Below are 19,846 nucleotides of genomic sequence, written 5' to 3'. Positions count from 1 at the left end.
GAGAGAATGTTGTTTCTGTGCTTATAAACTAACATTTGGCAATAGAAAGGCACTATATTATATATTAAGTTGTTACTCTTATCCTAACATGATATGCTTTTATTAATTATGTTAATGGTACCTTAGAAAACACCCCACTTTCCCAAAGAGGTAAAGCTCTTTAACTGTAATGATTTTCAACTTCAATGCTGTGCTTTATCTACTAGCAGCTCATGAAGTAATGGTCATAATTGAATTCAACATCTTAAGATTTCCTGACTTAGCTTAAGTGAAATATTGATTTCATGAAATTAGGTGGCAGGTGCATCGAAGAACTATTTCCTGGAAGTTTTAAGTGGGTATTTAAAGGCTCAAGAATATTAATTCAGATTAAATGAGTGGTTTGGCGTTGTACTTACTTAAATAAGACGTTTGCCAAATGGCCAGAAGCCATCATATCCAAAATTTTATTTTTTAAAAAACACTGAGGAATGAAGGCAGAAGACTATTTATTGTTACATAAGCATATATAGTTCTCTATAATTTTCATAACTATTTGGTTACCATTTAGTCGTTTAAACAGGGCTTCAGGTTTAAAATAGTTTTTCTTGAATTGGCTTGTGAATTCTTTTCCTTTCCACCCCACCCAGTTGTATTTACATATTGTTCTCTCATTTTGTTGCTGGAGTTGTTGTCCGGAGAGTCTCTGTGTGCCTAGATGGAACACTGATATTACTATAAAATAATGTACAGGAAATCTTGTTTTGTCTAAAGATACATTTCTTCCTCTGGGTCATCAAAATGCGCATTTTTCCTAAGGAAGATGTTTATTTCCATAAAACAGAGGTAATACATATATAACATATTAGTAGCATTACTTTTGGAATTTATTAATATGTATGTGAATATAATTTTATAGTGTTCAACAAACATTAGTCTGAAACAGTATTATTTATCCTCTTTTTGCATTTGCATTAATCCTAGCCATTGCTACATTTACTTTACTCTTTTTCTCTGTTCGGGAGAGATCTAATTTGGGTTGCTTTTCTGCAGTCCCTACTCCCAGCTATATCTCTCATGAATCATATTTCCCAGAGGGTGAAATTAAAACAAGAACTAGGTGTATTAAATTTCTTTTAGGCCTACTGCCAGATTCTCAGAAGTATTTTTAGGTGTCGAATATTAAGTTTGGGGAAGGGAAAGACGCTTATATTCACTGATCTTTGTGTTTTTCCTTTCTCAAGTTTGTTTTTACTTTATAATTCGGTCTGAATTTTCTGGATGTATTTCATGCTATCTGAAGTCATTATGATGTTTGAATTTGCTAACACTTGTATTTTTATAGCAGAAAGCTAAATTTATTAAATATCTTTTTATGGGAATACTTTTAATCAAACCAGACAACTGCCACTGAACAAATTGACTTGAGAATGCAACTGGTCAAAGAAAGAAGAGGGGGAGGAAGGAAGGGAGAAGAAAATGAAATTAAATTGACATTTGTCCTGTGGTATGATTGCCAGTCTTAACAGTAGTGGTTGGTGTAGTTATTTTTAGACATTTCCTTTATCAAACATTTAAAGGTAAAATTTTTCCCATAGCCAGCAAAACTCTGAGTTGAGTTCTTTTGACATTCTGCTGATCAAGGATTTTCCCACGAGTAGTACCAGAGTCTTCTGCAGAGAAGGGGTAGGAGAATGAATCAGAAATGAAGTAATGGACAAGAAAATGTTTATACACCTTAAAAGTGTTTATGGAACATGTAATGTGTTAGTTATGTTTTATATTGAGGAAGAAACAGACATGATCAAAAATTTAAACATGAAAAGTCATACCACTGGAAAAACAGAAAAATTCAGATTTAACATTTGAATTCACCTTTGAGACAGAAGAGGCTTCCCAGGTGATGCTAGTGGTAAAGAACCCGCCTGACAATGCAGGAGATATAAGAGATGTGGGTTCGATCCCTGGATCAGGAAGATCCCCTGGAGGAGGGCATGACAACCCATTCCAGTATTCTTGCCTGGAGAGTCTTGCAGACAGAGGAACTTGGCAGGCTACGGTCCGTGGGGTTGCAGAGTCGGACATGACTGAAGTGACTTAGCACTTCACACATGGAGAGGGGATTGACTCTCTTCACAAAGGCTTTACAATAAACAGAGGAAAAGATGAATGTATGTGACTACATAAAATTTTATGTGGTTGTATATAAAAAAAACGTGACAATGGAGAAAATAGTTTTAGTTAATATTTCTAGTTAATATAAGCTAGAAGTATTATTTAAAGAGATTATGAAAACAAAAGAGGTGTTGACCTTAGAACTTTGTGGTCAGAGGTCATGAACAGAGAACTACGGTGCAAAAAACCAGGGAATAAACAAATACGTAGATAAGATTTGCTTTTCCTAGTAATCATAGAAATGCAAGGTAAAGTAGCCACTGGAGATTGTCTTTTGGTTTACCTAATAAATTAATCAGTACAAGCATTTCTCCCTGACTCCAATTGATGCTTTCTGCTTTCTCACTCCTGGTGAGAGTATAAACTAAAACAACTCATTTGAAAAGTCAGTTGGCATTATTTGCAAAAGGTCATTAGATAACATATATCTCCTGAAATAATAATGCCACTTATGCAAGCCTACCTTAAAATATTCTTGAATGTAAGGGAAAAAAGTATCATATACACTGAAATATTCAGATCAGTTCTATTTCAATTATAAATGAAGAACATAATTTAAACACTCACCAGTCATATCAGTTATTCGCAAACTTGATTATGCAGTAAAATCATTTAGAAAAACATAAAAGAGAGTGCCAGTGCTTTGGCTCTACCCAGAGATGTTTATTTAAGATGTTTGGAATTGCCTCAAAATTTGCTTTTAAAAGATTGCCCTAAAAATTTTAATGCATGACTAGATTGAAAACCACTGACTTGACACATGATGATAGAATATTTCTAACCACTTGATATATTTATTATGGCTGTGTAGTAGTATGGACAGGGTATAATATAAAATAAAATGTGGTGATTGAACATTTAGGTAAATCATAACTTTAAAATAGAAACCTACCAGAAACATAGACTAGTAGAAAGTTTGTAAAATGCTCAGAGTTGCTATAAGGAGTTGAGATTTTTTTAGTGATTTTTTTTTCATCTTTTTTTCACTTGACAGATATTTTAGTAATGTTCTTATATTACTTTTTAAAAGAAAAAATCATATTTAAAAGAAAAGTCCCTGCTGGTGAGATCCTCTAGATAATTTCCTACTTACAGGTTGTTTCTACCTGTGATTACAGAGATTTGTTCTGACTTCTAAAATAATCATATCCTCAAGTTACATTTCATATTATTATAATGAAATTCCTCATAGGATTCTTTTTTTTTTTTTCCTTTTTTTCATCTCAGAAATATCTTCTCATGTAGTTTTCTGACTTAGGAATGTAATAAGCTCAAGTCAGTCATTTTTCTCTTATCACTCCACATCTGTGCCTTTCGATTTTCACCTCTCCAAATACCATCTGTAAGTGATGGTTCCCCAATGTTTGCCTCTAACCCCAGCATTAACTCTGTGATACGTGTGTATCTGAATTTTGTATGCATGCACACCTTTAAGTTAGTGAGTCCAGAACTACATTTACCATGTTTTTCCTCAAACCATCTCTTTTATGTTGCCAATTTTAATTAATAACACCACTGTTTACCTCCAGCCCCTGAAGCAATTCTAACCCGCTTCTACTACCTCATCATACACAGCTAGTCCGTTTCTGTGTTCTCCTGATTTTTGTCCCCCACATTTCTTCTCAGGTATCTCTTTTTAGTTTTTTACTTTTTATTTTGATGGGGTATAGCCGATTAACAAACAATGTTGTGATAGTTTCAGGTAAACATTGAAGGGACTCAGCCATAAATATACATGTACCCATTTTCCCCGCAAACTCCCTACCCATCCAGGCTGCCACATAACGTTTAGCGAGTTCCCTGTGCTATATAGTAGGTCCTTGTTGGTTATCCATTTTATATACAGCAGTGTGTAAATGTCCCTCTCAAACTCCCTAACTATCCCTTCCTCCCATTCTTCTCAGCAACCGTAAGTTTGTTCTCTTCTCATGTATTTCTTGAGTCTTTCTCTGCGTCCCTTCCTTGTCATCATCGCTTTGATGAAGCTCAGGTTATCGTCCCTGCAGTCAAGGACGGCAGGCTCCTAACTGATGTGTCTTCCTGTAGAAGTGTCTCATTCTGGATCTGTCCTCATATGACAGCAGAACAAGGGCATTTCCTTCCTGAAAGTCCCTTGGGGCTCTCCATTATGTCCTGCATGGAGTCTGAACTCCTCACCATAGAGTTTAAACTGAGGTATATTTCCAATATTCTGGGAGGTGGGTCATAGAAGATCTTGCTGTGATTTATGTCGGAGAGTGTTTTGCCTATGCACCCCAGTGTTCATCGCAGCACTGTTTATAATAGCCAGGACATGGAAGCAACCTAGTTGTCCATCAGCAGATGAATGGATAAGGAAGCTGTGGTACATATACACCATGGAATATTATTCAGCCGTTAAAAAGAATTCATTTGAATCAGTTCTAATGAGATGGATGAAACTGGAGCCCATTATACAGAGTGAAGTAAGCCAGAGAGATAAAGATCATTACAGTATACTAACACATATATATGGAATTTAGAAAGATGGTAGCGATAACCCTATATGCAAAACAGAAAAAGAGACACAGAAGTACAGAACAGACTTTTGAACTCTGGGGGAGAACGTGAGGGTGGGATATTTTGAAAGAACAGCATGTATATTATCTATGGTGAAACAGACCACCAGCCCAGGTGGGATGCGTGAGTCAAGTGCTCGGGCCTGGTGCACTGGGAGGACCCTGAGGAGTCGGGTGGAGAGGGAGGTGGGAGGGGGGATCGGGATGGGGAATACGTGTAACTCTATGGCTGATTCATGTCAATGTATGACAAAACCCACTGAAATGTTGTGAAGTGATTGGCCTCCAACTAATAAAATAATATTTAAAAAAAAAAAGAAAGAAATGCGGCCAGTTTTGCTGCTATACTTTTAAGTATAAAGTACTCACTGAATTTCAGAGACTTATTATGGATAAAAAAAGATATGGATATAAAATGTCTTGCTAGTTATCTATACTGATTATATTAAAGTAATAGCATTTTGGGTATATTGAATTAAATATTAAAATGAATTGTTTTTCAATGTGGCTTCTACAAAAATTTAAATTACAAAAAAAAATAAAATAAAATAAAAAAATAAACTGAGGTATAAACGTCATGCATGGGCTTCCCTGGTAGCTCAGCTGATACAGAATTCACCTGCAGTGCAGGAGACCCCGGTTTGATTCTTGGGTCAGGAAGATCCCCTGGAGAAGGGATAGGCTACCCCCTCTAATATTCTTGGGTTTCCCATGTGGCTCAGTCAGTAAAGAATCTGCCTGCAATGCAAGAGACCTGGGTTCAATCCCTGGTTTGGGAAGATCCCCTGGAGGAGGACATGGCAACCCACTCCAGTATTCTTGCCTGGAGAACCCCCAAGGACAGGGGAGCCTGGAAAGCTACAGTCCATGGGGTCGCAAAGAGTCGGGCATGACTGAGCACCTAAGCACACATAAGTGTCATGCACTGGCATGGTATATACCTTGCCTTTGGAATCTGATCCCAGCCCTGTTCTCCCTCCCACTCACTGGTTGGAAATACCAAATAGTTCTGTTTCTGCAGACATGTTCAGTTCTTTCCCTGTGTGCCTCCTGCATGCTGCTCTCTCTACCTGGAATGACCGCTTTACCTCCATTTGATTAGATTAGCAAAAATGTAAAGATTCATACTGTCCACCCTTGACTGAGGTGGGGAAAATAGTTACTCTCAGGGAAGATAATTTGGAGATAGCTATCAGCATTTTTAAAAATGCTTTTTTGATGTAGTAGTTCTACTGTTTGGAATCTATCCTAGAGGAATAGTTATATTATACCTACTGTCTTAGTCTGTTCAGGCCGCTCTAATTCCCTGGTGGCTCAGATGGTAAAGAATCTGCCTGCCAGGCCGGAGACCCAGGTTTGATCCCTGGGATGGGAACATCCCCTAGAGAAGAGAATGGCTACCTGCTGCAATATTCTTGCCTGGGAAATCCCATGGACAGTCTCTTTCATAACAGCACTGATACCATGGGTGATGGCTCCATCTTCGTGATATGGTCACTTCCCAAAGGCCCCAGCTTCAAGTAGCATCACATTGGGGATTAGGTTTCAACATATGAATCTGGGGAGAACCCAAGTATGCAATCTATAGCACATATACAAGGAGACGTATATATTGGTTCTTCATTGCAGAACCAATGAGTTTTAATGAGTAAAATCAGATGCAAGCTACATGTTAAATAATAAAGAAGTTTAAAAATTACAGTACAGCTTATCTACTCTATAGGCCAGTGGGAACATTGCATGATTATTAAGAGCATTTAATAGTCTGTGCAACATTAAGAACAAAAAATATATTCTATAGGAAACTTTATCATTAAGGTTATTAAGTAAAAAAGCATGCATCTACTGTTATGCAATAACAGCTCTCACTTCTGTTGAAAATAAATTTAAAATACAAAAGCATAGAGTTGAATCTGTACATATATCTGAATAAAAATAGGAAAAGCTCTGGGAGAAAAAAAGCATGGTACATCATTAATAGTCATTATTTCAGAAGCAATGGGTGTCGTTGGAAGAAGTTGACAGTGACTTATTACTTTTTACTCTGTATAATAATGTACCTTTACACTTCCATATAATTTCCATGTATATATGGATTTACGTGTGGAAAATGTTTAAACCTTAATATAAGCTGAAATAGGGAGAAAGATTTAATAGAATTGGAGAGAAGATAAACTGTGGGTTAAAGAACAAAATTATCAATAGTCTTTATTTTTTCTGTTCTGAAAATTTTTAACAATATAGCAAAATACCGTAGACCAACAAGCACCAGCTGGAATTAACAGTTGTAGACATACTGTCATATTTGCTTTGGATTTCTTTTAAATAAAGTCTGGCAGAAAAAGCTGGAGTTCCTTTCATTTCCTTTTTTACTCAGAGTTAATCATTGTTATATGTTTGCTGTATACCACTGTGGCTCAGAATTTTATAATTTCACTGTGTATATATAGATTAAGTATATCTATGTCTATAGTTATTATGTTCTGGTGAACATTTAATTTACTGACAGTTTTTTTTACCTCCTAAAAAATAAGGACTGTGAATGTGAGTTGAGTTTTTCTAGGGACTATACCAAAAAGTGGAATTGCTGATCTGTAAAGCATGCACACCTGTTTTGTTTTGTGTTTTTTTTTTCCCCTCTAGATATTGCCAGATGTTTTTCAAACTGGCTGTGTCAGTTTATATTCTCACTAGAGTATTTCATAGTTCCTATTTCTGGATGTCCGCAGCCAATTTCTGGTATTGCCATGCTTGAAATTTTGTTCTGTTCTGTAGATTATGAAATGTTAAGCTTATCACCAGTCCCTGAATGTTTTCTGAGCATCTGAGTCTGACAGGGCCCTTATGAGGGGTCACAAAGAGTCTTGATGAAGCCAGCGTCTTATGGCGCTTATTGCCTTTGAGCCATGAGGTATTAGATAGCCCAGAACTAAATGCTACAGTCACAGGACAGGCTGTGATACCTACAGAAGTTCAGAAACCATTACTACAGACTAGAGAGTTGATTAGAAGTTTTTAGGAGGTGAAGGGGAGCCTTCTTTGACAAATAAGTAGGAAGAGAGGCGAAGAGACAGGTGGCATGGCTAGAATGAGCAACATGCCAATTGTCCAACCATTTGTAATTGCCCTTGAAGCCTTAACCAGAAAGATATTAGTAGAACTTTCATTTTAAAGCTATTTAAAACTCATCACATACCTTTAAAAATATTTATTTAATTTTAATTGATTGATGATTGGTTTACAGTATTGGTTTGGTTTCTGTCATACATCAACCTGAATTAACTATAGATGTATATACGTCCCCTCCCTCTTGAGTCTCCCTCCTACCTCTCACCCATTCCCAACCCTCTACGTTATTACAGAGCCCAGTTTGTGTTCCCTGAGTCATCCAGCAAGCTGCCATTGGCTATATATTTACATATGTTAGTGTATGTGCATCCATGCAGGCTACCCTCATGGCTCAGCTGGTAAAGAATGCACCTGCAATGCAGGAGACCCCAGTTCAATTCCTGGGTTGGGAAGATCTGCTAGAGAAGGAATAGGCTACTCACTCCAGTATTCTTGGGCTTCCCTTATGGCTCAGCTGGTTAAGAATCCACCTGCAATGCAGGAGACCTGGGTATCATCCCTGGTTTGGGAGGATCCCCTGGAGAAGGGAAAGGCTACCCTCTCCAGTATTCTGGCCTGGAGAATTCCATGGACTGTATAGTTCATGGGGTTGCAAAGAGCTGGACACAACTGAGCGGCTTTCACTTTCCTGCATCCTGGCTACTCTCTCCATTTATCTCACCCTCTAACTCTTCTCTCCCACCCTTGTCCATATGTCTGTTCTCTGCGTCCACGTCTCCATTGCTGCTCTGCAAATACCATCCTTCTGGGTTCCATTATATATGCGTTAATATACTGTTGGTGTTTTTCTTTCTGACTTACTTCACTCTGTATAATAGGCTCTAGGTTTATCCACCTCATTAGAACTGACTCAGATGCATCATCATCACCTATTTTAAACTCATCGTTTTACAGAGGAGCACATTGAGGCTTAGAAAAATGAGGTCAGCCTCTCAGTTAGCCAAGTGTCAACAATAAAATAAGCAGGGGATTTGTTGGGTTATTTAACGTGGACATCCAGTTGGTTGACCTTCAACATGACTAGAATAATGCAGGAATCCAAGTGATGCCATCGTTTCCCCCATGTTTTCTTCCTCTGTTTTGCTCTGCTTGGCTGTGGTTAGTTTTGTTCTTGGTCGGCTCCCTCCTTGTCGAGGCGAAGGTAGTCACTAGTTAATTTTTTTTTTGTCCCCTTACAGCTTATGTTTCTACTGAAAATAATGTATGCTCATTCCTTTTATTTCTATATGCTTCCCCAAAGATACCCAAACTCCTACCATCTGGCCAGATAGTTACCAAGGCTAGCCTTTCTGATGAAGTCAGGACCATTTCAGTGATGGCTAAACTAAAGTAAGGAAACTTCCTAGGAGAAAGGAATGCAGAGCATGCAAATATAATATAATATGGCTACTACGTAGCCTGTGTGATATGTTGGCTGTTTGACACACGTGATTGTAGTCAGGAGTTTAAATAGACTATAGAGGCTATTCGGGGTGTGGGTGTTATGTCCACAGATCCGTGATTGCAACAGTTTTTATAGCAGTGATTACGTTCATTTCAACGAGCACCTTCTGAGTGCCTTGGAATTGCTTGTCAACTTATAAAGGATAGATAAATATATGTCTGTTCCCCGTGGCATTCCCAAACTTGTTGGAAGTTGTAAGGGCAGGAGACTTAGACGCGTAAATGGTTGTCCTGAGAGGAAGCTGCGGGATATGCAGGGTGTTGAGACGGCCGTACAGTGAGGTAGGCACCCTGGTATCCCGGGAGATGTCACCATACAGGTGGTAGCTAAGCATTTTATTCTGAGTGATAAATGGAGCAAAGAGTGGGATGCGTTTCCAGGCAGAGGATGCTGGAGGAGCCAGAAAAGAGAGATGGGAAGCTGCAGAGGCACATGGTTTACTGAGTGGCATCAGGTTAGAGGAGAGTAGTCTTGGGGTTGGGGAGTGATCTGAGAGCTGGGGAAGGTGGAGATGAAGGAGTCGCCCATCCTGCCCCTACCGTGGCGGATCCTAATGACTCTGAGCTTCCTTGGAAAGGGAGCGAGAAGTACTGATTGTAAAGAAGCAGTCAGCCAATCCGGTGTATGTCATGGCCTGAAGCCTGAGCAATGTTTTATTTGTTTTTGTTTTTTAAATAGGAACATGGCCCTGGCACCAGTGGGTAGATGGAATTGCAGCAGGCAGATATTGAAGGCAGGGGTAGGGGTAGGGTTTCTAAAACTGTCCTCTTGTGATGTAAAGATTGTTTGAATTAGGATGTGAGGAAGGAAAAAATGTAAATTGACAGATGAACTTTGTTGAGGCAGAATAATTCTAATAGTCTAAGAAATACTTCATTTCTGGATGATGAAGAGGAAGACCATACTCATTGAGTGAGAGTCAGGAGGAAGCTCTGCACTGGGAGAGATGAGTATGATGATTTTCATTTCAGATAATATAATATTGCAAATATATAGTATTTTCATTTATATATGGATACTGTTTGTAAATTTTTCAATGCTGTTTACAGTACCTGGATGCTTTTCAATTTTGTAAGTCTACACAGGGAAGAATAATCACACTCTGTTATTTTTTTCACAGAGAAACAACTATTTTATATACCTTTCAAATAATTTTTAAGCATCTTGCTAATAAAATTAAATGTTCCTGGGAATATGACCACTAGGTACTATTTCCTCATGACCCTAACCATAAATATAGTTCAGCATTTCCTCAAGTATTTTTCTTGGCATACTATAATCAGAGATGTTGCTACATACTATTGTGGAGAAGATTTTTAAATTATATATGCTTAGGAAACAGTGAGTTAAGCAGGTTTCTGGAGTTATGTAAGATTTTTCAGAGATTTTAGTATACATTGTTAATGTATTTGCTGAGTTTGCAAGAGGAGAATGCATTTTTTCCTGAAACTCCTTTGAAAGTTTTTTTGAGCATCACTTGGAACTAACATCCCATAGCACACATTCAGAAATTGAATTGTAGTAGTATTGGCCACTACTAACACACTGAGAGAGTGTGAATATAAGTAGCTACAAGTAGAATACAAAATACAAAATACAAAAATTAACATTTCGATATGAACCTGTTTTATCATACCAATTGTACTTGCAATGCTGTTCTTTAATATATGAAATCCGTTGTTTTTTTTTGGAAGATATGTGGTTTTTCTGGCTTAAGTGAAACTACTCTGTTTGAGACTACAGTTGTAGGGAAATAGTATAAAGTCCTAAAGAGCCATCAAAGACAATGGGTTGGCTGCCTCTGCGCTGGAGTTGGTGATAGAACAAATCCACTAATGATTGCATCTCAAGTGCCTCCTTAGAATAAATTAGGGATAACATCTAAATTCCAAATGATTTTCTTCATTTTGTGGCACATGCCTCAAGGCTTCTTTCTCCTGAATCCCTTGTCATTTCATATGTATTCAGAGAATTCAGTTCAGCCCAGCCTACATTTCTGTTCTGTGCAAAGCACTGTCAAGAGTGCAAATTTATTTCAAGATTAGCTTCACATATATAATGTTCTCAATAAATATTTATTCAACTAATGGATTGTGTTATTCTTTAATGATCTAGTTCCGCAAAGAGGCATCTCAATTATGGGTCTGAATTCTTAACCATATTCTCTCAAAGGTGTTTCTTCCTTCGTTTTCATAGGGTAGCATTACCTGAACAAGACAACCAACAATGTCATCTTCTGTAACCTGGTTCTTTCTTTATATTATTTGGAATTTACCCTAGGGGAGTCATTGTTATAGACAATATTAAGTGAAGATGAACCCAGCATCTTATTCTTTTCTGGCATCTGGCTTTCCTTTTTGTGTTTCCCTCAAGTGTTATATACTTGTGGTATCCAAGGTTAGTAAAGTGGAAGAAACAACTCTGTAGAAAAAGAATTGGGCATTGTCCAAAGAGCATGGGTGTTGGAATCAGAGTAGAATTTGGATTTAAAATGTATCACTTAGTTGTTATTTGATTATACTCTGAGTCTTAACCTCTCAGCCTTGGTTACATCTGTAAAACTAGGGATCATGCTTACATTTTATGGGGACTGTAAAGAATATAAATAATAGTGTAAAAAGCCCAGTCACATTAGAGATGCTCAATAAATGGCATCTATAATAGTAGATATTTTTAGCATCTTTTCTCTCTACTAAATAAGTTATTTTCAGCATTAATCACATGTGAAGGGCTATGGGAAAGAAATGTATATACACTTGCATATCTTCACTTATTTTTGCTAATGAAACAAAAATGAAATTAAACAAAATTTTACCTGAATCAATTCTTTAAACTACAGAATATATAATTTCTTTCCATTTGCTATCCTTTGTATCTCTAGATGTTGACTACTTTGAGGCATAGTAGTTATCATAATTGTTGTTGTTCAGTTGCTAAGTTGTGTCTGATTCTTTGCAACATCATGGGCTGCAGCATGCCAGGCTTCCCAGTCCTTCACTATCTCCTGGAGTTTGCTCAAACTCATGTGCATTGAGTCAATGATGCCATCCCACCATCTCATCCTGTCTCTCCCCCTTCTCTTCTTACCCTCAATGTTTCCCAGCATCAGGATCTTTCCAGTGAGTCGGCTCTTCGCATCAGGTGGCCAAAGTATTGGAGCTTCAGCTTCAGCATCTGTCATTCCAGTGAATATTCAGAGTTGATTTCCTTTCATAGTAATTCATTATTATTATACACAGTAATAACTATAATTTTTAAACACATATAATATGCCAGACACAATTCTAGGTGTTTTATGTATTTCAACTCATTAAATCTTCAGAATAATCCGCTATGAAATAGTGACTTTTGTTATCCACATTTTGTAGTTGTGAAGCCTGAGACCCATAGAAATGAAGTCTAAAGTCATAGAGCTAGTAAATGGTCTAGCCTCAGCTGAATTCAGGCTAACTGGCTTCAGAAGCCAGAGTCTTGTTCATTGTACCGCATTGCCTTTCCTAGTGTAGCAGTGTAATGTGGCCTGTCACAACACGCATACAATTGCTGGTATCCAGCTATCCATGGGTATAACCTTCCCTTAATGTCTATAATCAAAGATAACCAGTTCACCTCATATTTTACTTTGAGGTCTTTAAAAATTATAATTTAGATTATATGCTTTAGCTTACATTTTTATAGGACTATTTCTTAATTTTCCTTATAGATACTATTCTAAAATAATACTGAGCAAACTTTTGTCCTTGAATTGATGTTTTGAAATTCTTGTCTCCTAAAACAAAAAGTCTGTTTAGTGAATATGACTATAGGAATCACTGTAGTCTATCTAGTGGTAGCTTCTCTGTGTCCATAAAGTGGATAAAAGGTCTAAGTTCAAATGCCTGTTTATATTCCCCAAAGAATATAATTTTGCATTGTTCAAGCCAATCAGAGATGCGTGTTTAGGTTTGGAGTCTGAAACTGTTTCTCTAAATTTAAGAATTGTACAACATATGTCACTTGATAATTATTTTTTGCTTCAATATCCATACCTAGTCAAAGAGTACTTGGGACTATGTTTCCAATTTTACCCTACAGACACATTGAAATAATGAAAAGCATGTAGGTATTCTTTATAAAGAAATATGCAAAATATCTTCCTTTTAAATGACTCATCTCTTGAATTAATTGGTTGTTCCTGTTTATTTTTGTATGTTTATGTGGGGTTTGAAATCAGAGTAAAATTTAGATTTCAGCTGTATCTCTTAGCTAGTTGACTACAGTGAGATTCTTAACTACAGTCTCAGTTACACCTGCAAAACTTGGAATCAAACATAACATTTTGTAACTTTAATCTTTGTTATTTGTCATAAGTCAGTGCCCATTAAAAAACTTTCACTAGTGATCTAAGAGGTACTGTGATTTGAGATACTGTCCTCGTCATCCAAATCAAATTTCAGACTTTCTGTAGGTCCTTTTTTTGGTCTAATATTCTGTGTGCTGAGCTTCTTCAGATAATGTATATGTATATAGGACTCTAACTTTCAAGTTTTTTTCCCAATTATTTTCAAGGGTTCCAGACTAACAATATTGTTTCTCAGAGTAAGAAGTTAGTTTGCATATACACCCATGGCTGATTCATGTCAATATATGGCAAAAACCACTACAATATTATAAAGTAATTAGCCTCCAATTAAAATAAATAAATTAAGTAAAAAAATAATGATGTACTCAGTAAATGCTTAATATATTTGCCTTTCAAAAAATAAAAAGAAGTTCGTTTTGGCCTTGACTTTCTAGGATAGTTTTTAATCGTCTAGGTTACTGATTTATCAACTGGTATAAACTGCGTGTATGTGTGGTTAGGACTTTTCCACATTCCATGGTAGAAATAGCTTTTTCTTCTCTACTAGTAGTGACTTGCCCATTGAATATGTAAACACATGCATAAAGCCAAGGGTGCTTTACTTGTTTTTCAATATTTTAAAAAACATTTTTGGGAAGTATAACATATATAAAATGAAATGACCAAATCCTAAGTAAACAATTAATTTTCACATAATGAACACTAATGTTCTGTATAAAGAACTGAAACATTACTTCCATCCAAGAGGTCCACATAACTTCCTCTTAAAAATATATTCTTTAAAATTAAGACATTTTCTCCTGCCTCTCAACACTGAAAATACTTGAAGCATTATTAATTTATTTTAAAGAATGAATATAAAATTGGTTCAGTTAATTTGTATTAGTAGGACTTAGCACAATAGCTGATGAATAATGCTACTTAATAATCACTCCTTAAATCTGTTGAATTTTTAGACTTAACGTTGTTTAGGATTACTTTTTTCGATGTTCCCCAAATTACAAACCAAGATTTAAAAATGTTTTCAGGAAATAGCTTCATCTGAAATTTTTATGAAGAGATGCTTAGTAAAATAAAGTAGCTTAAGATTTGGATTACTTAATTATTGCCTTGTAAAGCATTATTAATTTTCTATGGAAAGGAATGACGTTTTCTTTGTCGTATCTAAATATCCTTCCAATTGCATTCCCCAGGTATTTTCTCTGGTTTTTAAAATTATTAAAATAGACAGGCTATCCATTCTCTTCACCAAGTGTGCACTATTAGTAAAATTTTATATGTTCTGTCAACAATTTGATGTGATAAACCAACGGTTTTTCTGTAGTTCACACAGCACTGGGGCTCTGCAAAGCATCTCTGGGGGTTCTTTGATGTCTAGACAGTTTAAATTATGCCTGCTCCCCTGCCTCCAAATTTCACCCCGTTCTGCTTCAGGGGTTGTGGGAAATGAAAACAAGCCAGAAGGGTTCCACAGCCCTACAGCCTAGGGAGGAAGACAAACAAATAGAAGAAGCTGTATATCTACCCTGGCAGGTGTATAGGCAAGGGCCCGGTTACAGCGCATGGCAGAAAGAAAGGAAGTGGGGAAAATAGTGTCCTGATTGTTTATTTCTAATTATATTCCCAATCCGGAGCTATCAATATGTGAGCATTGTGGAGAAAATGAAAACATTATGGAAGTGTAGGGAAGAAAGTGGAATTCACCTTTTACTCCAGTCCTCCAGAGTTTACAGCCAAATCTAAGAGTTTGGTGTGTTTCTTGTATGCTGTCTTATTTAATGAAATAGTGAGATGTAGAATTGCATTTTAAGCTGGAAAACTAACTTTTTTTCCCTTTTTTCTTTGTTTTCTCGTTTTATAAATTGGGATATCGCAATTCTTCCAATTCATCCTTTTAGAAAGTAAGTAACTTTTGAAATTTTAGAGATTTTTGAATTAAAATGTTGATGTGTTATTATTTCATATACAATATACACAGACACATAGTCTATTCCAGAATTTTTGCTTTTAGATTCTGACTTAGGCAATTAACTCACATTGTGAGCAAATATTTTTTAATTTAAAAATAAGGAATGTTACATAGAAGATGTCTATGCTCTCTAAGAATACAGACTTTTAACACATATTTGGCTCATCTTTTTTCATACCCACAATAAGACATTGTGTTTTTTAATATATACAGATATAGAAATATATAGTTATATCTTTCTTAAAGCTGGCCTAGGTATACTTGCTGAGTCTATTTTTTCTGAATATTAAAATAATAGAAATACATCAATGAGACTTTTATTTATTCTTGTTTAATGGCAGTTACTTAGGACATTCCCTTTTTCAGGGAAAGCAGTCCATAATTTCTAGACTCTGTGGAAATGTTGAGAATGATAGCAATAAGTAATGGTATGAAAGATTTTTAAAATTCACTTTCCTATATATATGCAGTGGATGAAAGTTACTTTCTAGTAAGTACTTCATCTTTCAGTGCTAAAGTTTTGCAGTTTTTAAATGAATGGGCCATTTAAATTGATTTTTTTCTGTGAAGAAATGCAATTGTTATGTTTAAAACTAAGTGACTAATCAGCCTGAGTAGTAAAATTTACATTTGATTGCAAAATATTTTTAATTCTTCTGAAATGCAAATGTATAGCTTTAAAATAAAGTGGATTTCTTGTTTGTTTTGGGGAAAATTACAGTAGTCTTTGAGACTTTTTGATATCTGTGTCATGTGATTGTAAATTATATATTTTTAAAATATTTCCACAGTAAATCTTGAATTTATTGAGTTATTAAACAATATAATTTAATAATATATTCATATTCAACAGAACTTATTATTTATATGAAACTGGGTATTACCATTTATATTTGAAGCAGGCATAGCATTAAACCGCTATTTAGTAGTCAGTTTATCTTCCACAATTATCTCTGGTTTACTGTACCTTAGAAAGAATATGTAAATTATAGTGATATTAAATTATGTTTGTTCAGTATCTTTTAGTTGTCTTTAAATCTGTATTCTCTAAAATGCTAAATCTGAGTTCTTGAAATTGTGTGTATTAGGACCTTAGCAAAGAAGAACAGGAAGAATGTGGGTGAGGTTTGAAAGGTGCACAGTTAGTATTATTAAGTTTTATATTTTAAAACCAGCTACATTGTTTCATTTATATGTATAGGGTTCTATTTTACTTGTAGTGCTAGCATTTTCTTGCCAGGTCCCTACAGAAAAATTTGTGTTTCTGACAGTTTCGCCAAATTAAAGCTCCACAAATCTGGTATAATAATTCCCAGCTTCAAATTGTCTGTGCTTTTTCTGAAGAGAATAATGATAAAAATACATATTTTACAGTGTTCAGTGTAACATGTATAGCCTTGTTTATCTGAAATTTATTCATGGACAGCTATTTCTGGGAGATGAATGTATTTTACTTTATAAGGAAGACTTGGCCCACTTTACATATGCACAGAACATCTTTTGTGAGGAAAAATAATGAAATGAGGTCCGTAGGCTTGTAGAAGCTTCGAGAGGAAAGCTTATTACATAAACTCCCAGCATTGTTTCCATGTGTACCTCGCTGTTCTGTGTTGTTCTATGACCAGATTTATACTAGGGCTCTTGCTTCCTGTCAGACCAGATGGAATCATACTGATGTGTTGGCATAGAGAAACTGTTTCCTAAAATAATAAAGTGTTCTTATTAGAATACTTATAAACCTTTATGACCATGATGTGTATATATGCTGACTGGCTATTAAGTGTGTTGTGGCAACTCAGCAAATTTAGCTTTTTTCATTTTATTAGTGAGCATTCGTAGTAAGAGATGGGACAGTCTTGGTTTTTAGAACACTTTTAGTTTAGTCACGTAAAAATATGTTTCTATCACAGAAATTCAAACTTCAAAACCTTGATATCCTAAAGGTTCTCTTGTCCAAGGACATCTTGGATTATATATCCAGAACCCTAACTAGGTGAATGAGATGGGGAGTAGGGTTTCTAATCTGTATTGATTCAACCAAATATTGATCTTATAGCGTATTAGGAAGTAAAGTATATATGGAAACATAAGTAAATGCAAGTAACAGTTCTACCTCTAAATTCAAATATATAGAAATAACAATTTACAAACAAAACACAAGAGAAGTTCTAAAGTTACCCCAGAAAATATATATGTATTGTACATTTCATAAACATCTTTTTAATTATATGAATACATTTCAATGATGTTTGTACATATGTGTTTTGATATTTTAATCAATATTTAATACTGTTTGATTCCTTTAAAAAAAAAACTGTTTTCATAGTTCAGTCACTTACTTCTTTACGGCAGAACATCATCATTAGCTGGGTAGGATTCCCAAACACATATTTTCTTTATTTGACAAATAAAGAGCTGAGGAAAGAATGTCACTGAAGAAGCACAGATATAGATTTTTATTTGGCCTTGTGAGAAGTGCAATCCCATGAGTAACTTAAATACTTGTAATTTTAAATCAGTTCTTCCCTGGTTTCTTATTATTCTTTTGTTGCTTTTCAACCTATAGGATGGAACTGTCCTTGAACTTGGTTTATTTGATCATTCAAGTGCAACCATCAAGTTGTCTGTAATATTTAAAACCTGAGGCTTCATGGTATTATTTGCAAAATAACACCACATAAACGTTTGGGCTTTGGTTTCTTTGAAATATAGTGTTGGTTGCTTTATGAATAAAAGCATAATTTCAATTCAGGAGACTTTTTGCCTGAAGCCTATAAGACAGATGCATCTGATTAACTTTGGCAAAACTGGACTGGCCTGTTATTGTAATGTAGATGTTTTCGGGGTTGGGAGGATATTTTAAAAAGGCATGCAAGAGGGTCTTTTTTTTTTTCCCCTAAGAGACTGAGAACGGTTTTGCCCCAGAAACTGCATCTCAGACTGCTTCATTTTTTGCACACTTTTATTTTCTAGTGGAACTTCTCCATTAGCCTGTCTGAATGCAATGCTTCACACTAACACGCGAATCGGGGATGGAACATTCTTCAAAATCCCTGGGAAGTCAGGCCTCTATGCTCTCAAAGTAAGTTGGACTGTTCTGCATATCATGTCTATTATTACTCTGTATCATGCCTTTATTCAGACATGTGAAGGTAAACAAAATTAGATTTGGGTGAGGGGTAGAATGACCCCTTTGCCTTTTAAATGTTTTCAGATGTCTTAAAAATGATTTTGTATTAAGAATAAACAATGACATTTTTCTTTAAAGAAAGCATATCTGTGGTTTCACTCTAACATATAGTAATGGAAAATGGTTGTGGCTTCCTTGAAATTCCTGATTCTTAAAAATTTACATGGAGAAGCGCCATGGTTCATCAGCCAAAAGTTTTAAGATAATCACAGTTGCCAAAAAAAACTATTTGATTTGATGATTACACACTGATATACCGGCTTCACACCTGTATGTCTGTCTTTTATAAAAATAAGAAATGTATCCATTCCTCTTGAAAATCTGCTGTTTTAAATGTTATTAAAATTTGAAAGAAACAGTGATCTCAAGGAAGTTTTTACTAATAAAAGCTTTTACTTGCATGAGAACAGAGAAATTAAAAGCTTCAGATAACCAAGTCTTAATGGTTTTAGTAATTTACATTTACATCTGGAATGAAAATGCCATGTAAGATGCCAAATTCCAGAGGACAAAAGCCGATACAAATGGCTGCATAACTTAGAACATGCAAAATCAGTGTATTTTCTTATAAATTAAAAAAAGTATCAGCTTTAGTAAATGATGAGTTACGTTTAAAATTCATTAATTTCCTTTGAGAAGTCTCTTCTGTTTTATTTTTAATGTTAAAAGTTATACCTGGCAAAGAATTGGGGATTCTTTCTCAGCTCTTAAGCATCAGGCTCTTGTTCTATGTGTGTGTTTCAGAAAATAATACAAGTTAATCAAAAGACTTGTATTATTTATTATTTTTTGTAGCTACTTGGGGGTTAATTTATGATTACATCCAAGTTGTAAAGCCATTTTCTAAAAGGAAGACGGTAGAATTGAGAAGAACAGAAACAACATATGGCAAAAAGAAACCTTTGTCTTTTGTGTAGATTTTAAAGGTTATCTCCTCCCAAAATTAACTATGGCAGTGTGCTTTTCCCAGTAACCCACCCCCCTCCAAGGAGTGGTTTTAAATTAAAAAATAAATCAGTATTGCAATTTAAAATCACAAGTAACTTTGATAATTCCTTAGGGCTCTGGAAGTATTTTGAGT

At 35.5% G+C, this 19,846-nt stretch overlaps 1 protein-coding gene across 1 annotated transcript in view; it reads left to right on the top strand.

Annotated features, from left to right (window-relative positions):
* ASXL3 (ASXL transcriptional regulator 3) overlaps positions 1-19,846 on the top strand; it is a 183,502-nt gene that overhangs the window by 53,312 nt on the left and 110,344 nt on the right. The window contains exon 4 of the mRNA XM_065934983.1: positions 18,549-18,657. Coding sequence (XP_065791055.1) covers positions 18,549-18,657 — 109 coding nt within the window. The remainder of the gene's footprint in view (positions 1-18,548; positions 18,658-19,846) is intronic.

This window comes from Muntiacus reevesi, chromosome 4 (assembly GCF_963930625.1).
Source record: "Muntiacus reevesi chromosome 4, mMunRee1.1, whole genome shotgun sequence".
Classification (NCBI taxonomy): domain Eukaryota; kingdom Metazoa; phylum Chordata; class Mammalia; order Artiodactyla; family Cervidae; genus Muntiacus; species Muntiacus reevesi.
The sequence above is the reverse complement of the archived record's forward strand: the minus strand, read 5'-3'. Positions and strand labels throughout refer to the sequence as shown.